At 37.9% G+C, this 21,555-nt stretch overlaps 3 protein-coding genes across 11 annotated transcripts in view; 1 reads left to right on the plus strand and 2 right to left on the minus strand.

Moving 5' to 3' along the window:
* Positions 1-21,555, plus strand: part of NF1 (neurofibromin 1) — a 247,498-nt gene that overhangs the window by 173,400 nt on the left and 52,543 nt on the right. The window lies entirely within an intron of this gene.
* On the minus strand, positions 1,301-7,509 carry OMG (oligodendrocyte myelin glycoprotein). The gene is made up of 2 exons (XM_060646740.3): positions 4,177-7,509; positions 1,301-3,330 (listed from the first exon to the last, which is right to left on the minus strand). Exons 1-2 carry the CDS (start codon positions 4,177-4,179, stop codon positions 2,002-2,004), a joined length of 1,332 nt encoding a protein of 443 aa, XP_060502723.2. The 5' UTR covers positions 4,180-7,509; the 3' UTR covers positions 1,301-2,001.
* EVI2B (ecotropic viral integration site 2B) lies at positions 12,408-20,623 on the minus strand. Its single transcript, XM_060646739.3, has 2 exons — positions 20,491-20,623; positions 12,408-14,230 (listed from the first exon to the last, which is right to left on the minus strand). The coding sequence occupies exon 2, from the start codon at positions 14,215-14,217 to the stop codon at positions 12,862-12,864; it is 1,356 nt and encodes a 451-aa protein (XP_060502722.2). The 5' UTR covers positions 14,218-14,230; positions 20,491-20,623; the 3' UTR covers positions 12,408-12,861.

The following is a 21,555-nucleotide window of genomic DNA, read 5'->3' on the forward strand; positions in this document are numbered from 1 at the left end:
ACATAAGTGTTTGGTAGAGGAGGGTGTGTAAGTGACTAGTCTTTTTTTTTTTTTTTAATGTTTATTTATTTTTGAGAGAGACAGAATGCAAGTGGGTTAGGGGCAGAGAGAGAGGCAGACACAGAATCGGAAGCAGGCTCCAAGCTCTGAGCTGTCAGCACGGAGCCTGACGCGGGGCTCGAGAACTCACGAGCCATGAGATCATGACCTGAGCCGAAGTCGGACACTCAACCGACTGAGCCACCCAGGCGCCCCATAAGTGAGTAGTCTTTACCATCGCTGGCAAAGCGACTAGGTCAGTGATGAGGAGGAGTGGAAGCAGCTTGCCCATTTAGAAAGGTAATGAATTTTAAAATCATTTAGGGGACTTTTTCAAATAACCCCCTTTCTTCATGGTGAGATTCCCTGCCATGGTGAGTTGGGTTTGCTGGGGCAGGGGAATGTTTAAGAGCCACTGTACTAGTCAGCCTAGGAGAGAAATGGCCTTATTGAAGCTTAACAGTAGTTTTCCCATAAGCCCGGGCCTTTAAAACCAAAAGAGTACGTTAGAGGGTTATTCCTTTTCTGTCTCTCCAAATAGAAAGGTTCCCAAACCTGGAAAGAAGTCTTGTCTTATTTTAAAATTTCCTAGGAAGGAGCATCAGAGTTTCTTTCTGGACTCTTCCAACTCTAGGAATTGCTTGAAATAGAGCCTTCCTTATGTCTCACAATTTAAATCCCTCATTTGTGGCCTATTTCAGCTATGCTGTCTTGCATTTTAATCTAGCCTTGTTTCAGGGCTTCTTTTTCTGACTCATGGCTATTACTTTTGTTTGTCTCTAATTCATAAGGTGGCTTTCTTTTTTGTATTTGTAGAAAATTCGCCATTTTCTTCTAGCTGTGCCCAGTGCAGTTTGATTTGGAGTGTGAACATCGGTCTTAGGCCCAGCCCTAGTCCTATATTGTGTGTTGTATTGGGTTCATCACCCAGTTGTGGCACCAGATGAATCCCGTCTTTTCTTCCCTTTCTCCTTGCCTGTTTCTTCCTTATAGCGCCCATGTTTGTTAGACCCCCAGGATTTTATCCTGAATCTATCCTTATTTTTAATTGAGGTAAATCAGATTCTGACATCCGACGTACAAAAGGTAAATTTCCCTCTCCTATACGTAGAAGACTTTTAATTTTGTAAATGTGTAAATTTTTCATTAGTAAATGGTCTGTTAAATATGCGCTAAAACTGTCCCTTTACATATCTGTAAAGCCAAACTTTTTATGATATTTTTAATGCTTTTCTTAAATGCAAAAAACAAAGCCGTTAAACTTTCCTTATTAAAATGCAAAGCCTAGTGTCTTCTAGCTTTTTGAAGAGCTTTTGTCCATTATATAATCTGTAAAGTAGCCAAGAGTTCCTCAGAAGCAGGACATCATTTAGATTTGAAACAATTATGGCTTGTGTGTAAAATAATGATGTGGCATAACCATTCACGGGGTAGCAACCACAGTTATACTTCAGTGGCAAAATCCTTGGATGCCTCCAACGTTTCTTTCATTTACCCTACAGACTTTACCAGAGTACCCTAGGACAAAAATGGTTTGGTCATTTCAATTATACTGAAAAGATTAAGTTGGTCTGACTAGAAAGCCAAATGACACAATTATGAGCATAGACCTTTTATTTTTTTTTTCCCAGATGTTTGACAGTGTAAACATACATAAAATACATATTAAAGTTTAGATGCTTTACGTTTTGTGCAATAAATCGAAGCCTCAAAAAGAAAACATTTCATTAAAAAGAAAGAAACTCATTAGTGTTACTGAAGACAGTAAAATAGCAGCAAGTACCGAGACATTGTGCACTTCTTTTCTTTAAGACAAGTTACTTCATTTACATCGGAGTCAGAAAGGTGAGACTGGCTTTCTCGAATACTTATGTAGCTTGAATCACTGGTTAGATAGGGGCATATTTTCCCAACTATACATCAGGGGGGAGCTCTTTCATTGGCTTCAAACGCTGCGGCCCCTCAGCCAGCCAGCATGACCACAGCATTGAGCATCAAGAGAAGTGAAGCATTTACTTTCCAAGCGCTTGCCACAGAAGGTAAGCGAGTCTTTCCATTTGTGGTTGTCTCTTCCCTTCGGAAGTTAAGGGTTGTGCTTTGTTGAGGCATTTCAGAGAAATTACTTGGCATGCCACTAGTAATACTTAGGGTCATGGGTGTTGGGGATGATTTTGTGGAGCTAGTGAGGCTTGTGTTTGTAACGATTCCATCTTGGAGGTGAATAGTTAGAGTTGCAGCTGCTGCTTCATGTGAATTGATGGTTTCTAAGGATGTATCTTCCGGGTAGGGCACAAAAGCCTTGTCGGTGCTAGCAAAGGTGGTGTCTTTGCTTAGAGTGGCACCAAACGTTGTTTCCTTTGTTCGGTATTGTTTGGGGGTTTTGGTCACTTTGGACTGAGTTACCATACTCAGAGAGTTAATGGTGTCCACTGTCTGCATCCCACTGAGAGTGAACAAGCTTGAGGTAAATCCAGAAGGTGTGGGATATATGCTGTGTTCCTTCAAAGATGATATTTGGCTAGAACAGGGAGTCCCTATCACATGGGCTTTTGTTTCCATCAACCACTTCAATAAGTAAGTGATGTTTTGTTTGTGGTCACATGACCACCTGTTATTGTGAAGGGTTATCTCCTGCAACTGAAAGAGTTGGTCAAAAGCTTGATCTGGAATGAATGTGAACTTATTATTGTGCAGGTAAAGATGTGTGAGATTTGTCAGGTTTATTAATGTTCCTGGAAGGATTTGTGTCAAGGAATTGTTAGACAGGTCCACGATATGTAGTTTGGAGGGCATGTTGGTTGGAACTGTCCACAGTTTGTTACTACTGAGGTTGAGAACCTCAAGACTTCTCAGTGTATTTTTAATGAGAACAACCTTTTCCAGCATATTCTTAGAAACATCCAGATATCTAAGGTTCCACTGATAAGCAGTATCAGATTTGTCAAGCAGTTTAATGTTGTTGTTAGCAGCAGACATGTTCCAGAGGGACCGAGGTAACTGAGCAGGCAGGCTTTCGAGCCTGTTGTTTGAAATATCCAGGGTCCTCAGATTGGTGTATTGGGTTAACTGGTTATGAAGATCGGTAAAATGGTTATAAGACAGATTTAAATGGATAATATTCTCTTGCAGTCCAGATGGTAATGTAGTCAAGTTTCTGCCTGAACAGTCCACATGCCTGTGCCTCTCTGTGCATATACATTGGAGAGGACAAATGCATAAAATACCAGGTGTCAGAAACAGAAGGATGAACAAGCTGGGAGACATTTTCAATATCTGATATTCCATCAAAGCCTGGAAACAAACAGATACACCCTTCTTTTAATATGCAAACACAATTAGGCATCTGCATGGGTCAGTTAGCATTAGGCAAAATTTTCAATAAACCTCGTTGTTGTTGAGTCCTTTTATAATTGTTCCAGTGATTAAACTAACAAAGCTCCCCTTCATTTATAGTCCAAATGCTTAATCCTTCAATTGGGGCTATGTGGTAGAGAGGGACTCTCTCCCCCTACTTGCTCCTGTATTTTTCTCCCTTCTTTTTTCCCTTCTTTTACCAGTCTTTCTTATTTATCTTCCCAGAGCCTTAAAATTACAAAATGGCATTCTCTGCAAATAGAGAGTCAGAATCTTAAGCTGTTACTCTTTTTGAGAATCTCCCTTCTTACTCAGATAGGAAAAAATGGCTGTCGTGCCTGAGGTTTTTTTTTTTGGTTTTTTGGTTTTTTTTTTTTTAAATCTCTGCAGTAATGTAATAGTCAATATTGTGTATAGAGTAAGATTTGATTTAGATATTAAGACAATACTTTGAAATTCATCTTTGTCTCTTTGGGATAAATATGTCCTAGCAAAACATTTCAAGGCACTTGAAAAATTCAGACCAATACCGTAATTTAAACCTCTCATTTTATAGTGATTTTTTTATGTATGTTTCAGTGCCGATTCTAAAAGAAAGCAACGTGTATATTTACAAAGTGAATGAATATTAAAAAGAAACCCCTCCACTGACACTGCAGCAAATTTCTGGTGCATGCACTTGCTTGCTACTGAATATATATTCAATCCTCACGTTGACTTTTTCTTTAAAAAAAGGAAAAAAATTCCCAAGTCAGTCTTTTACTGATCTAAATAACAGCTTACCATAGTGTCGTCTTCAGCAGCAGCATCTCATTTTCTCCGGGAAACTTAAGCTTTAAAGGTCGCCTTGCTCTGGAGAGTGGGAGCCGCTTCTGGCTGTGGGCTGTGCTTGCCCGCTCAGCTGCGTTGTGCGGCTGTGAGCCCGAGCTCTGCAGCCACCTGATCAGTCCACAGAGGACTGCAGCGCTGTCATTGGTGCTGACTCAAATTTAGTGCAAGAGGTGCACACGCAACAAAATGGGCCCCCCAAGTTTGTTGTTTTTTTTTTTTAATTTACAGCATGGAGCATGCCCATCTACCTCCCAATTTGCCAGAGGATGTGGTGCCTCGTGCCCTTTAGACCTGGCCCTCACTCATTTCTGTGTATTTGAGCTCAGGTTCCACATTCTGACATTGCCTCATGAAGAATGTGCAGTTCTCTTTTTAAAGCCTCTACCTCTTATTCTTTTTACACGTTGAACACGAACTTGACCGTCCTTTTTGAAGCTGTTAATTTAACTATTTTTAACTCCTGCCTCTTCATGTTCTTCTAAAATGGTTCAGTTGTCCTGTCACTTTTTAAAATAACAGAATACAATCTATGTTTCATTTTCGTGTGCTCCCCCAACATGCTGATTATTAATATAATCAGCTTTTCAGATTTATCAACCACTTCAATCTTCCTTTTTCGGAAGTACCGAAGTACTTACGTATGGGGTTATTTTGTCATTATCTTTCTGGTACAAAGGATCATTTAACCCAGACTACACATAAGCAAGACTACATTTGTAAATGAGCATCTCATGCTTTTAGTTAAATTCATATGGTCAGATAAACATGTTTTATATTGTCTTTTAGGTTAAGGATCTTTTTTCTCTATGCAACTCAACTTCGTTTAGTGAGTGGGTATATGTATTGTTCCGTCCAGAGACATCGTCGATACAACAGGAGTGACCATGTATTCATTTGATTTTGTGTTTTAAAAATAATTGTATCAATTTTAGGTGATTTCGTCAGAACGCTTCACATTTTGCCTTACTGAGAAAGCAATTTATAGTTTTAAAATTGCGTAGGGGAGCCTGGGTGGCTCAGTCAGTTGAGCATCTGACTTCAGCTCAGGTCCTGATCTCAGGGTTTGTGAGTTTGAGCCCCATGTCGGGCTCTGTGCTGACCGCTCGGAGCCCAGAGCCCGCTTCAGATTCTGTGTCTCCCTCTCTCTCTGCCCTCCCCTGTTTGTGCTCTGTCTGTTTTTCAAAAATAATAAACATTAAAAAAATTTTTTTAAAGAAATAACATTGCACAAAATAACGTCAAAGGCAAAACTTTGGTCATGAGTTTTAGAAAATGTGACTAGATTTGTAGTAGCTTCTGCTTCACCCTTTAGTGGATTGATTGTATGAATAATCTGTAAGAGCTCAAATCTAATTCCCAGAATATCCAGTTTACCTTAGAAAAGAAAGCAAATAAAGTTATGGGATTTTCGTTACCAAATTGTTACTATTTAAAAACCAATTCTTAGCACGTTACATGTAAAGAAGATCTCCTTATGCCTTGTTGTTAATCCTTTGTTTTTCTCTAAATTATATTTGCCATTCCTTTGCCCCAGATTTTACCCCAAACAGAATTTATTATATTAAAATTTGAAGTTTATTTTCTTAGAAAAGAAACTATACTCTAAGAGTCACCTTTTGTATAAAATTCATGTTCCTCAAAAAATATCTATATTTTAAAAGTCTGCAGTGTTAGAGATTTATTATTGATTAGGTGCTTTATTCCCACTTTACTTGGAGAGTTCACCCTTGGACTCTTAATAAGATTCTTTCTATGGATTTCAGAAACCAGTCATCAATCTTAGTGCTTAAAAGTAATGTGTTAAAAATACTACGTTCAGCAATATTGTGGAAATAGAGAATGATTGTTTTGACATTTAGATTTCTTACATTTTAGCTCCTGTATGTACTGTTATACTTCAAGGGATGAGACTGAGGGTCAGCTTACCAGACAACTAAATCTCTGTTACAATTTGAGGAAGTCTCATTACATCAATGTGGAAATAGAATTACCCAGTTCCATTATACTTACCAGTACTTTTTTTTTTCTGAAACCAGGAACATGTTATTTCATTAACTTACAGACTCAAATGAATTTGGGTTTAGGCTTTATTGAGATTAGATTCTGCTGTATATACTAGAAAAATCCAATATGATGGTAGTGACAGTATTTCTCATTTCAAGTTTGGGGACATAACCAAATTGCTTCCTATTATTCAAAGATTATTATAAAATTTTCAGAAAAATAAAGGGGAAACATTTTTAATATATTCGAATTGTAACAATCTGCCCTTATGTTTTTGGAAGCTCTCATCAAGTAAAATAATACCATATATTACTATTACTCAAATAATTTTGTATAGCCTTAAGCGTTTGTTACAACTTATTTTAGATACGATTTCAGACAAATTGCATTTTAGATAAGTCTGTCAAGTCAGGAGTTCCAGCTATTGAAGCAACTATTATATTCTGGAGACTAAGCCGTATATTCATTTAACATACTCTTCTGTGAAATGCCCTGTCCTAGGATATATTACCCCACCCTTGTGAAAGGTGTAACAGGGAACAGTTGCCAGGGAACAACTGTCCCATGGTAATCAACAATTTAGAAGCCCAGTCGGTCTGTCTGTCTGTTTTTTTTCTTTTTTTACTGATTCCCATTTTATATTTTTATGAAGTTTTTAAATCTTGGTTCCAGTATAGGTAACATACAGTGTTGTATTTGTTTCAGGTGTACAATATAGTGATTCAACAATTCTATACTTAGTGCTCATCACCGTAAGAGTACAGTAGTTTGTCTTTATTTCTTAAAAAAAATTTTTTTTATTCTTATGTATATTTTTAAGTTTATTTATTTTGAGAGAGACAGCGTGAGCAGGGGAGAGGCAGAGAGGGAGACAGCGCAGAGCCTGATGCAGGGCTTGAACTCACAAATTGTGAGGTGATGACGTGAGCGCAAGAGTCGAATGCTTAACCAACTGAGCCACCGAGGCGCCCCTAAAAAAAATTTTTTTTTAAGTTTATTAATTTTGAGAGGGACAGAGAGAGAGGGAGAGAGAATCTCAAGCACTGACAGTACGGAGCCCAGTGCAGGGCTAATACAGAATGCAAAGTCCTGACCTGAGCTGAAACCAAGAGTTGGGCGCTTAACCAACTGAGCCACCCTAGCACCCCTGTCTGTCTGTCTTTCTTTTTTTCTTTCTTCCTTTTTTTGGGGGTTTTTTGTTTGTTTGTTTGTTTGTTTGTTTTTGAGAGAGTCAGAGCATGAGCAGGAGAAGGGCAGAGAAAGAGGGAAACACAGAATCCAAAACAGGCTCCAGGCTCCAAGCTGTCAGCACAGAGCCTGATAGGGGGCTTGAACCCATGAGCCGTGAGATCATGACCTGAACTGAAGTTCGACACTTAACTGACTGAGCCACCCAGGCGCCCCTTCATTTCTTCATTTCTTATACTCATAACATCTGTCATGCTTATTTGAGAGTAAAAGTACTACATTTTCTGTTTTTAGTAACATGGTTGGCTATTCAGACTGAATTTTCTGCTGGAAACAAGAGTACTCAACAAAGTGTTTAATGGCATGGATGAACTGACAAGATAGAAATGATCAGGTTAGAACCCATGTGGATCAGTTTCTTGTCCCACCTCCCCACCCCTTTTTTTCCCATGCCACTGGCTTGTTGCCAGAACTCATTTATTCCTTCTGGATTTATGTTTGCTTCCTTGTAAACATTTAATTTGTTTCTCTGTCCACCATATTTCCTATAAATGGTTCCTAACAGCATTAACAAAATTGTTCATTCATATCATCGTACAATAGTTTCAAATAATGCCTGTATTGCTAGAGATAGATTACACACTATTGAATAAAATTTAAGATTTCTTTGTAGTTCTTTTTGTTCTTAGAATATAATTCACTAAGGATGTATAGTCCATTCTGTTGTCTAATACAACTTGAAATAACGTTTTTTTCTCTATGTTTATGTCACCAACTTTACATAAAGTTGGGTTCATTTGTTTCTATTAGTTAATAGTTTTTAGGGACTGCTTAAGTCAAAACTATATAACAAGATATATTCAGAGAAATCTTGCTTCTGTGTCCCCTTCACCCTATTCTATCCTTCCTCCTATTGGTGGTGACTATTTGTATTAACTTTTGGTTTTATATTAACAGTCTGTCTGTCTTTTTTTTTTTGCAAACATATTAAAATATGTATGTATTGTATGTTCTTATTCCCTTTGCTTGTATTAAGGGCTGTATACTAAATATGCTGTTATACATCTTATTCTTTTTTTCCTTAATATATCTTGAAGATCATTTCCCATCAGCAAATAGAGATCTTTCACATTCATTTCACAATGCTTAGTACTCTTTATGGGATTGTACTTACCATGGTTTATTCCACCAGTCCCTAGTATGAACATCTGTGTTGTTACCAGACTTTTGCTGTTACAGATAATGCCAGTGAATACCCTGGCACCTAAGTAACTTCATATTTTGTCCGATGAATCTTTGAAAAAGATTCCTAGGAGTAGGATTGCTTCGTGAAGAGATAGATGCATTTGGAATTTGTCTGGATATTACTGCATTTTTCTGTGTAGTCCATACCATTCTGCAGCCCCCTCAACAGTGAATCATGGTGTCATTCTCTGTCACCTCACCATACACTTTGTTGTTGAACTGTTGGATTTATAGCAATCTGCTGGGATCAGTATCTCAGGGTAATTTTAAATACAGTGCTCTAATTTGAAGAAAGTTGTACATCTTTCTGTTTTCAGGAGCCATTAAAATTTTTTCTTCTGTGACTGTCTTTTACATTTTGGACATTTTTTTCTATATTGTTGTGGGTCCTTCCTTCCCCCCAAATAGAATTTTTTTTTTAATTCGGAAATATTAGCCCTTTGTCTTATGGTTGCAAATTTTTTCCAGTTTGCCTTTGACTTTATTACAGTGGAATTTGCTTTTTGTTTTTTGACAGTTAAAAGTTTTTTATATAATTGGATTTTCCTTTTCTTTTTATTGCTTCTGGAGTTTGAGTCTCAGCTGGGAAAATTTTTTTTCTTCCAGGTTATAAAGCAATTCTCATATTTTCTTCTATTATATAATTTCATGTTTTATATTTATATCTCTGGTCTGTTTGGTGCTTATCCTAATGTATGGATCCAATTTTATCTTTTTCCAAATGTCTATCCAATTGTCCCCATATTTCTTCTACCGATTTGAGATTTGAGTCTATTTCTGGACTTTGCATTCCATTTGTCTAATCAGGTGTAAGTATCACAGTGCATGATTATTATAATGCTTTAACTATAGGTGCCCAAATATTTTGCTACGTTACTTTTTGATTAGAACTAGGTAATAACAATTACAGCACACATCATTGTGTCCCCCACTACCAACACCAAATGGAGTACATGTGTGATACATATATGTTGCAATGCATGACATAGGTGCTCTTTGGTCCTCTACTAGTGAAAAGAGTCCTGACCCAGGAGTCAGGGAACAAACTCAGCTTTTAGCACCGCTACTAAGCAAGTCACTACTCTTTCTGGCCTATTTTCTCATCAGTTAACAAATAAAAGGAGTTGAACTGGATGGTCTTCAGGGTTGTTTCTGAATCTGGTTAGTGCGGATCTGGTAAGAGCACCACTGCCGTATGGTAGTTCAGTCTATGTTTTATCCCCCTGGGCCGTGTCCTTTTCCCATTTTCATGAAACAAAATTTTTCTTCCACTCTGGATCCTGGCTCTTCCATCTTTTTTGTAGGTTTTTCTTTGTTCCAGCACTTTCTTCTCTCCTGGATGTCTTTTATTAGCTTGCATTTCTTTCTGCTGATTAAGCAAGGATTGCCACTGTTTGGCTGCTCAGCTTCCACTGACCTCAGTGGGGAAAATTACATGCAGTAAATGGGAATTCTTTTTCCCCGTGGCAGAGAATTTTTTAAAAAAGACAACACCCAAAACTAGCTGCTGACAGTAAGACTGGTCTTCAGTTGTACAGAGAACAGCAGGAAGAAAGCTGCATGTAGGGTTTGAAGAAATCAGATGGGACTATGACCAGGTCATCGGCTCCTGATTTATCCGTAAGAGTTGGTGTTTCCCTACATTTCCCAGCACCCATCCTTCAAGAGATCAGGAAAAAAGGTAATGAGAAAGAAGAACAAAAGTGTGGAAAGAGCCTCTTGAGTAACCATCTCACATGTGAAATGAGAAGGGTTATGATGATTTAAAGCACATCAAAGTCTTGACCAAATATAAAAACATAGCTTATTTATCCTAAATAGAATTCAGGAAATTCATAGGAAATTCTTAAACTCCTGATTGCTGCTGAGTAGGATTAACCTTAAAAATGCTAAGTTTGAAAAACAACATGAAAGAAGCGTTTTCAAGTGGGAGACAAAGAACCAATGTAATATGGCGAGAGACATGCTTCAGGAATAAACGCCAGGAAAATAAGTCCAAGGAAGTGTTTCTGCAGATAAGGCTTTTTAATGGTCAGTAAGGGATGGTTTAAAAGATTTTTTTTTTTTTTTTTAACGTTTATTTATTTTTGAGACAGAGAGAGACAGAGCATGAACAGGGGAGGAGCAGTGAGAGAGGGAGACACAGAATCTGAAACGGGCTCCAGGCTCTGAGCTGTGAGCACAGAGCCCGACGCAGGGCTCGAACTCACGGACCGTGAGATCATGACCTGAACCGAAGCCGGACGCTTAACCGACCAAGCCATCCAGGCGCCCCATAAAAGATTTAAAGGGAAATATTGTATATAAAATTTCAGTGTCCAAAAAAGCCTGCTAGTTTTTTGTTTTTGTTTTTGTTTTTTTACTAAAGTTGGAGCTTTGTTAGTTTCTTGAACAACAGTGCTACAAATAAATACTGTATTTTGTTCTGAAAAACCCCACAGTAATGAGGAGTTCTTCACGGTTAAACTACTGACAAGACCACCACATTTTATTCTGAGTGATGGCTAGGGTAAGGAAGAAGACCACATGCTTGTTGGGCAAAGAAACACTTTTGTGGGCACAGGCCGGCACCCCCACAAGCCTAGCCCAGGAACGCTCACCGCCCTGACTCTGACAAAGATTAGGTCCACCCCTACTCTGGTAACTCAGTTTCATCACTTGTCAGGTAATGGAGAAAAGACGAAATTCTGCATAGGAAAGGTGGTTTAAGAGTTTAAATGTATAGTGTCAGAAAGTGTCCATTTAGGGAAAGTTGAGAATCATCTGTATTTGATGTAGTCTGTTTTTCTTGGAAAAATCATTCAAATTTGGAATGGAGCCATAGAAGTGTGGTTTTGTGTGTGTGGTTTTATTTTTTGTTTTCCTTTATAAGATTTCATTTTGTTTGGGTGCTAGAGCCATAGAACGAAGAAATTTTTACAGATGCTTAGTTTTAGGGGCGCCTGGGTGGCTCAGTCGGTTAAGTGTCCAGCTCTTGATTTCTACTCAGGTTATGATCTCACAGTTTGTGAGTTCAAGCCCTGCATCAGGCTCTGTGCTGACAGTGTGGAGCCTCCTTGGGATTCTGTCTCCCTGCTGCTGTCTCTGCCCTACCCTGCTCGAATTCTCTCTTTCTCAAAATAAACAAACTCAAAACAAATAAAATTTTAAAAAAGGATGTTAGTTTAAAAAATTGTGCTCCCCCAATGTCTACAGTTTATGGTGCATGCTTATATTTTTTTCAGAGTAAACATCCCCAATCCAACCCCCACCCCCACAATTTGGTGTTTTAACATACTTGCTTTACTGTTTCCAGTGAGAGCTAAAAGGAAATTTTTGTATTCTCAAACATGCATTTTAGTTTCTCATCCCCGCAAACTTGGAATATGTATTTAATACTTGAGGTGTTAATTTAAAATTTGGAGTTTTAGAGCACCCTGCTGGCTCAGTCAGCAGAGCATGTGATTCTTAATCTTGGGGTTATAGGTTTGAGCCCCACATTGTGTGTGGAGATTACTTAAAATCAATCTTAAAGGGGCGCCTGGGTGGCTCAGTCAGTTAAGCATCCGACTCTCAATTTCAGCTCAGGCCATGATCTCACAGCTTGTGAGTTCAAGCCCCACGTCAGGCTCTGTGCTGTGACAACCTGCTTCCAATTCCATGTCTCCCTCTCTCTGTCTGCCCCTTTCCTGCTCACGTTCTGTCTCTCAGAAGGAAATAACATTTAAAAAAATTTTTTAATTAAAAACTTTAAATAAAATTTGGAGTTTTGTTTAAAACTTGGAGTATGTATTTAATTTCTCATCCCCTCCCTCCCCATCTCAATCTTTGAAATGGAAAAACAAAGTGTTATTTATTCAATGTAACTTTACACACAGCTATTCAGGAAAAAAAAGATCTATCCATTAGATGATATTAACTATATGTAGAGTGCTTATTTCCAAAGTGGCTAAGTTACTGACATACATATCATCCACATAGGTAAAATGTTCTCTGCATTAAAGTTAGGTACAATAGCTAGTAAATAGATCACTGTTATGTCATTTTTTAAAAATAAGTTCCAGCCATGCACATAGGCTTTAGCAGATTTCAGGTAGTTCCTGAATAAAAATCAAAATTGGCTACCAGGTGCCTTTTAATATATTTCATCACATGAAGAGAAAAAAAAGATGGAGTTCTGTAGGAAGGATGGAAAATCAGCTAAAAAGCAAATTACAGTATTTATAACAGTTCTTCAGGTGGGGGTGGCAAGGATTCACTGTGGTCTTGACCAGAGTCGGGAGGAATAGAGAATTCCTGACCCTGGATCTCATTGTTGGAATCTTCCTGGTTTTTCATGAAATCTTCTGGTGCCGGGGGCAAGTGAAATGAGTCGGGAGGAGGTGGAAATGATTGTTCAAACTCAGAATTGTAACCTTCACAGACTTGATTGAGACAGTCCAGAGATGGTGGGAGATTGGTGGACTCATTTGGAAGAGGAGATATAATTGTCATTGTGGGTTTGTTGGATTGGTTACTCTCCTGTCCTTCCAAATCAATAAGTGGGGAAGGTGGTGGATAATCTGCATCATCTGAAGAAGAAATAGCAGTGCCGATCGTTGATCCCCCAGCACTCTCCTCTGATGTACCATTTACCTGATCTTTTATTTTCTCTGTTTTGGGGTTGTTGGAATCTCCAATGTGTTCACTTGATTCAAACAACTTAATTTCTAAGTCATCTGCTAAGAGTGTGTTTTTGCTTGGTTTCCAGGGCATAAGTGAAACAATTGATGTCCTTTTCACGGGTACTTCATTTTCTCTAAAGTTATCCAAACAGATGTCGGGGGTTTCACCATCGGCAAATGGAGACCTACCTGCCCAATTCTGATCGTGTGAAACTGGTTTTCTCAAGCATTTCCATAGCACAATCATGATTATAGCTACAAACATAGACGTCAGAATTACACCCACTAATATGGCAGCTATCAAATTAGAATTGGTTTCACGTGGGATATTTGTGTTACTGGTAGTTTCTAGGTTGAATCCTGGAGTCACCCTCTGTGAACTTTTGACACTTGGGGTTGGTGGTATAGATGGATTATGAACAGTTGGTAGTATTGGTTTTCCAGAAGACGTGTGGATAGATGATGGTTGTTGAGTGGAAGTGTAGAGAAATGGCGGCAGTTGTTTGGTAGAAGTATGGGCAGATGGCGGTAGTTGTCCGGCAGAGGTAAGCACAGGGAGTACTGTTTGTCGGGAGGAGGCGTTGGCCGTTGGTATTGGTTGTCTGGTGATGTTAGAGGCAGGTGGTTGCCTGGCAGAAGTGTGCGCTGCCGGTTTTTCAGAAGGAGCATAGGCCCCTGGTATTGATTGTCCAGCAGCAACTTTGGCAGTTGATATTGGTTGTGCAGAAGAAACATGGCTGAATTCTGTTGGTTGAGTCCAAGGATTCCCTGTTGTGTTTTGAGAATTAGCTGAGACATTGAGCCTTGATGATATAAATACAGGAGACTCTGTTGTAATGTCTTCTGTCGTTAAGAGAAATGTATCACTGAGGTGTCCACAAAACAAAATTAAGATGAAATATTTGGGATCCATTTCAGAATGTTTCCTTTTTATCAGTGGTTTTATAATGAAAGAAAGAAAGACAGGTGTTATTTGGTGTCTGGCACAAAGTAGGTAGGTATTTGAGATGTATTTATCGTTTCTAATTTAGACTTCATACACTGCAGTGTAAATACTCTTGAATGCATCCTAAACTTAACCATAAAACACGTGGACCTCAGAGGCAAACGTCTCTCTTCGTTCTTTCATAAGATCTGTACTTGGCCCTGCTACCCCTTTAGCTTCATTACCTCATAATCCTTCATTTCACAGTCCTACTTCTTAAACACATAGGCTCTGTGTGCTGGTTCCATATGCTCTCTACTTTTCTCTTCCTTGCGACTAGAAATATACCAGTCCTGTTGCTTTGAAGGACACCGATAATCATCTATTACCTAATCCAACAGTCTTTTTCTTTATTCTTTCTTTTTCTTTTCTCCCTCTCTTAGCCACTTTTGACACTACTGACTGTGCCTTCACTACTATTCAAGTAGCTCTTTGTGATAGTCTTCCTTTCATGTTAATCTCACTAGCTCCTGTTTTTCTCTTCTTAAATATGGGTACTTGGTATTCAGTCCTCACTCTTACCAGCTTTTCTGTGATCCTGAATCTATAAAATTTCAGCTCTCGCCTATATGCCATAACTCCCAAACCTGCACGTCCAGCCTAAATCTCCTTAATTCCGATTGCTTTCCATGACTTCTTGGTGGACATCTCCATGTATATATCCTACTGCCAGCAAATTTAACATACTCAGATCAATCCATCTTCATCATCTTTATGTCAAAACTGACTCCTCTCTTCTCTATTTTCATTAATGGTATTGCCTTTGGTAAGTTTTTCATGCACAGAGTCTACTGTGTTCGTAGGCTCTGCAGCATCCTCAGAGTCTAGCACTATGTCATTACATTAGGAGCTCATACTCTTAAAGGAGTCCGCTCAACTCAGAATCCTAAGTGATCTCTGAATCTGAGACCGTCCTGTCCAGTTGGTTAGTGTTGTCTTGCCGATGCTTTCATTTATTTATCGATGAACACTATCTTTGTGTCAGGCCTGTTCTAGGTTTGAGAGACACCCCCACACACACACCCAAAATATAGTTTCTAGTTTTCCAGTGGTGGAAACAAGTAATAATCATAATAATTTAATAAGTTTTCTCATAAATGTATGCAAGAGATGCACAGAGGAACTAACATAGCCTGGGAGGTCTTCAGGGAGGGTTTCTCAGAGAAGTAAAACTTGAACTGAATTTTAAAAGGTCTGTAAGAATGAATTAAGCAAATAAAATATTCCAGTCAAGGAAACAACATATGGACATGGGTAGAGAAGGCACATGTGTAAGTTTGGCAGGCAGGGCTTTTTGTGGGATGTGGTAGATGGTAAAACTTGAAGAGTTAAGTTCCAGGTCTACTTCCAGCATGTAACTCTCCATCTAACTATGAGAACTAGTCATTTCATCTCTCCTGCTCTCAGTTGCCTTATCTCTAAAGTGAGGAGTTACACTAAGACGGTGTTCAACACTAGGTGTGATATACCTGTTTTGTACATCATTAAACACAATGATAACTATTTGGTTGTTTCTTAACATTAGGGAAAGGAACATCTCAGGGTGTTAGATCCTGGTATATATGATTAGAAACTATATATAGACTAGAAAGGGGTGTCTGGATGGCTCAGTTGGTTAAACGGCCGACTTCAGCTCAGGTCACGATCTCATGGCTCGAAGGCTCGTGAGTTCAAGCCCCACATCGGGCTTTGTGCTGACCGCTTAGAGCCCGGAGCCTGCTTCGGATTCTGTGTCTCCCTTCTCTCTGCCCCTTTCCCCCATTCACACTCTGTCTCTCTCTCAAAAATAAACATTTTAAGAAATCATTTAAAAAAAAAAGAGTTTGCCCAGTGTTATGTCACTATTAGTGACAGAATGGCATTTGTACCCAGGACCATCTGATTCACAAGCATAAGCTCTTTCTACTCCTCTAAACCACCTCAGGGTTTACATTTTGGCTCCTTTACAGCAAAGAGCCATGTATGTTAGGAGCTTAGTAAATACCTAACCTGTATTGGCTTCATGGCTCCTTTCCTTTTCAATTTTTCACTATCTATGAATACTTCTGCCAGAATGTAAGCAGAGAAGATGAAATCAAAGTTGTTAAATTATGCTTTGTATCCATTTTGCAAAAGCTTCATAGGGAAAGAAATGGAAACTTTTGGCATAAATATGGGGATTTGAATCATCTCTAGATGGTTATCCATGCACAGTTCCCACTTGCTATTCTTAAGAGCATCAACCCCTCAACAAGTTATTCTTCAGAGTTTCACTTTAGTTTTTTAAAAAATGCCATCCAAAGCAATGGAAAATATAGGCCATAAATTGGCTTCGGCCAAAAATATTTCCTCTTTTGTGACTTCGCTTAAAATTTGTAAAAAAACCCACATGGTTCCTCTTTTCAGTTAGCTGAAAAAGGCGTTAGAGAAGGAAAGACCTCAAACAGGAACATAATTATAAACCTATTTTAATTTGTAAGATCAATTTTGATAGGTTCATAGCTTCTTTGGTCTTCCTGTGGTCAATAGGAAGACCATAAAACTTTTGAGTATATGAGATTTTTTGCTTGTCATTTAAGGGCTCCAGCAATATCAAAACCAAATTCTATTTTTTACCTATCTTATCTCTTTTTCCCACTCTTCAGTTAGCTGTCTACCCTCCTAGCATCTGCTACATCAGAATGTTAGAATCTGTTAGAATTCTGCAGCAAATCAGAACAGCCCAGAAAAGAAAGAGCAGGATTTAAAAGAGGAATAAATAGGGGGCCTAATGGTGAAGAAACGGACTTTTTCTAACTCAGAGAAGTGAGGCAGTTGTTACGACCAGTACAGAAAGAAAGTTCTTTAGCATACGTAGTTTTTTAAATATATAAACCATGTGTACCTGAAGTACCAACATTGCTTCTGTAGGGAGAAAGGCAGAGAGAAAGAACCATATGGGGCAGGGGAGTAAAAAGAAGATGTCAGATATGATGAAATGAAAAAGGAGTGCAAAGAAATAAAAAAAAAAATAACACCAAGGAGAAAAATAAAGCAAAAATTAAAGGAAGCAGCAAACATATGGAAAAGGAGAAGGTCAATGGACTAGAGAAATTATTGAAAAGAAAAGTTAATGAAAAGCTAAAGAAAAAGTAGTGGTTATGTAAACTAGCAAGAAATTAGGGTATTTGATTAAGGTGGGCAAAATTAGAAAGAAGTTGGGAGAGAAGATTGAAGTAGATGAAAGGCCCACGAAGTGCTGTGCTCTGTCACTAGCCTGTATCTGCGGACACAAGGAAGCAACCAAGAGCGGCCTTCCCAAATGGAGGACTTGACTCACCTGTCTTCTCAGACTCCCTTGTCTTTCATTTCAGGCTCTCCTATCTGTTCTAAGTATCCTGAAGACACTTGAAATTTTTTCCTGGCACTGTTCACAAGCATGCCTGCTCATTATTCTAAAGAACCCATGCACGTAGCAAAGCATGTTTCTAAAAATCCCTTAGTCTGCTGCTCAAGCACATCCCAAATTTGTCTACCTTTGTATGCCAGTATCTTGCTCATTATTATAGGCTGACAACTTTGAGGTCAAAAATCTGTGATTTGGGTCCTTTGCTTTTCCTGAATATTTTAAAACGTTTTAAAAGAGGAAGGAAAACGACAGCTATATTTTAACTAACTGTACAGGAAGTTACAGTGAAGTAGGAGTCCTCATATATTAGCCATGTTCTCATAAATATAATGGCATAAGGATATAAAGAGTATAGTTAGGGGCGCCTGGGTGGCTCAGTTGGTTAACTGTCTGACTCTTGATTTCAGCTCAGGTCATGCATGATCTCACGGTTCATGAGACTGAGCCCCACGTTGGGCTCTGTGCTGACAGTGCAGAGCCTGCTTGGAATTCTCTCCCTCTCTCTCTGCCCCTCTCTTGCTCGTGTGTGTGTGTGTGTGTGTGTGTGTGTGTGTGTGTGTGTGTGTCAATAAATAAACAAACTTTAAAAAAGAAAGTACAGTTAAAATTGATTCCGTTAAGTTGCATATGGTAAAAAATAGGTCATTGTCATTTTTTTTATTTTTTTAAATGTTTTTATTTATTTTTGAAACAGAGAGTATGAGCAGGACAGAATCTGACAGGACAGAATCTGAAACAGGCTCCAGGTGCTGAGCTGTCAGCACGGAGCCCGACATGGGGCTTGAATTCACGGAGTGTGAGATCATGACCTGAGCCGAAGTCGGACGCTCAACTGACTGAGCCACCCAGGCGCCCCAGGTCATTGTCATTTACAGAGAATCATGGAGATTTGGAGAACATATTCTAGGGAAAAAGTCAAGTATAGGTATAATAATACCTGAGTTATTATGGCTTTGATATTATTATTGCTTTGATGTAATAAGTTACAAGATAGATTAAAATTTATTATTAGTGTATCTCCAGCCGGTTGTTATTAAATCATAAAAGGAAGAAAACACCAATTCTTTGTCTTGAGGAAGAGTGGCAAAAGAGATTAACCTTGAACTATAATAGGAAGTATTTGGTGACTTTTATCGATAATAATAGCTATCATCTACTGAGTACCCATTAAATGTTAGGTACTACCCTATTTTAATGAGCAAGGTAGTGTTACCTTCATCTTATAGATAAAGAAACTGAGGCACAGAGATGTGGGGTAACTTGCCAGAGTGTCACAGCTATAAATAGAGGCACTGTTAAAGAAATACCAGTTGTGTACCAGAGCCGTTTCCTTCTGTCCCAAGTCACTATATATGCTGCACTGTCTTTCATAGTAGAATTATGAAGCAGGAATGTTTTATGAAGGAAGGAGACGTGGGATCTCTGAGAACAGAGATGTAAATAACTTTTGGAGGCTGTCTTGAGTAAATGGTAGGGAAAAAACTACTAGAAAACCATTTAGTCCTCTGATTCTATGAAAACAGTTGTGGGAATTTGAATGGTTAGCCTATAAGCTATCATATTTGAGGTAACTTCTAAAGATTGGACACTGAAAGGCATCAGATTTATATTTAACAAACTTGAACTTTTTCAGAATTCATAATTTCCTTCCAAGTAGAGTTATACAGGAATTAGTTGAAAAACACAAGTGCTGTTAAACTCACAAGTACCATCGAACTGACCCTTTGAAAATATAGACAAATCGTGTCTTAAAAAAAAAAAAGAGAGAGATAAAAATCTTTATTTTCTAACTTATGTAATAATTACTTAGAAAAAATCCAAAGTGGACTTCTATAAGGGAAAGTCATAAATATTTATGAAATGTTGTAATAGAGTATCACCCATTGTGAATTTATTCTGTGATATTACAAGTCTATGTAAACTAAACTCTTTGCAATTTTTGTTTTGGAGGGTATTTACTTTGTAACTGCCCAGTTTACTCACAGAATAGGCATGTTTTATGCATGGTAGCAATTTTCTATTATTTATCCTGTGAGTGTTTTTTTCCTATATCTAATACTGGTTACTAAAGGCTCAGATGATAATGTGTGGCATAAATACGTAGATGATATGAATACATGTACACACATTTTGTCATAACAGTTTTGTCTTAGTGAGCTTTAAAAATGAGCCATGATATTTTCCTTTAACTTAAATATAAAATTCTTACTTATTACTTAAATATACATATAAAATTATTACTTAAGTATCAAATTTTTACTTAAAATTCCATTTGTGTAAAAATTAAAGCATATGTAATAGTGATAATTGAATATCTCCTCTAATCGCCTTTGCTTTCTTTTTAAATTAAGTGAAGGTGAAGATGACCGTTTTTACCGTGGAAACTAAAGAGGATAAAAAAAAATAATTTAAATCTATGGATTATGTTACATGTAGGAACATCTTATAAGAAGCAAGTTAGAATTTTTCACAGTTGGTATTTGGGGCTTGTAAATTCACTCATATCCCATGGATTCTAGTTTTACTTCTAACCCTTAGCTTTATCCACTATGTTTATAGTTTATATCTTTTAATTACAGAACTAAGGCTAACTAACCATTGTGATTGAATAAACTTAAAAGGGCTTATATTATACAAACCTAACTGAACATTTTTCTCCAAGGCAAGCTCAACACTGAATTTTTTTAATACCATGCAATAAATTACAAAACCGTTATAGACATCTTTAGACTAGCAGAGTTTATGTTTAAAACACTAACGCCATTTTAGTTTTAAAAATAAACTTTATATATAACAAAGATCAAACCAGATTGCCTGTGTGAAAATTTTCTTACCTCAGCTGTTAACTTCTTTTTGCAGAATGCTAAGTTCTTGTTCTAACTGGACATTTTGGTGATTTGGCTAAGGAAGCAAAAGGGGTGGTTCAGTTCAGATTAAAAATGGTCCTGTAGCAAACTGAAATGCTTTCTGTAGAAGAAGAGGAAGTTGATGGATAGTTGGTTCAGGAAGTGCAATAAGCCACAAAATGACTAAGAAAGGCACTACTTTAAGAGAACTTATTTTGAAACATGATTTGCAGCTCTATGATTTGAATGCTTTTAATTAATATTGGTAAGTAAACATTTGAGACTCTCTAGTAATGTGATTATATAATTTAAATATTTTGAATAGAACTTTAGAGGCAACTCACATAGTCTAAGGAAAAACTACCTGTTGAGTTGTTACCCACAGTGAGATTTCTTTTCATAAGAGGCAGATGGTGTGTTCTGTTTACTTGATCACCTTTTGCAAGTTGCTGTACTTCTGAGTCATCATTTCCTTCTCCGGAGGAATATGTCACTTACTGAGCTGTTGTGAAGATTAAATAAGCTAACATGTATAAATGCCTCGCACACAGTAGGTAGCCAGTGAATGTTAAGCTTCTTTCCTCCTACATAATTTAGACAAAGCCCAGGTAAACTTACAGTCAATTTTTTTTTGGACCAAATACGTAACGATGTTGGGAGTTCAAGAGCACAACTCTTTGATTATCCACAAAATAGGTCCTTCTCAGAAGGTAAAATAAATTGGGAATCATTATTTAAATAAATTAACCAAGCAAAATATATTGAAAAGAGAATGCATCAGTCTGAATAAAAATTTTCTTTGGACAGGTCACCTTGTAGCCTCTTTCCTCATCCAAAAAAGGGAGATCATAATTCCTAACTTGTAAATCTGGTCCAGGATTAAATGTAAAGTGCCTAGGATAGCACCTGTTACAGTAGATACATTACGTTTTAAGCCATGCCCTGCTTTTCCCTGGTCACTGCAGAGGATCCCAGACTGTTAAGACCTCGTTCTTAATGTCAAGGTTACTTACAACTTGGTACAAAAAGAATAGTTTCTGTTTTTAAGGGGTC

The sequence above is a fragment of the Panthera onca genome, chromosome E1 (genome assembly GCF_046562875.1).
Source record: "Panthera onca isolate mPanOnc1 chromosome E1, mPanOnc1 haplotype 2, whole genome shotgun sequence".
In the NCBI taxonomy this organism is placed as follows: domain Eukaryota; kingdom Metazoa; phylum Chordata; class Mammalia; order Carnivora; family Felidae; genus Panthera; species Panthera onca.

What these genes read in the sequence shown, in the direction of transcription:
- EVI2B (XM_060646739.3), bottom strand. Translation starts at nt 14,217, where the DNA reads ATGGATCCCAAATATTTCATCTTAATTTTGTTTTGTGGACACCTCAGT.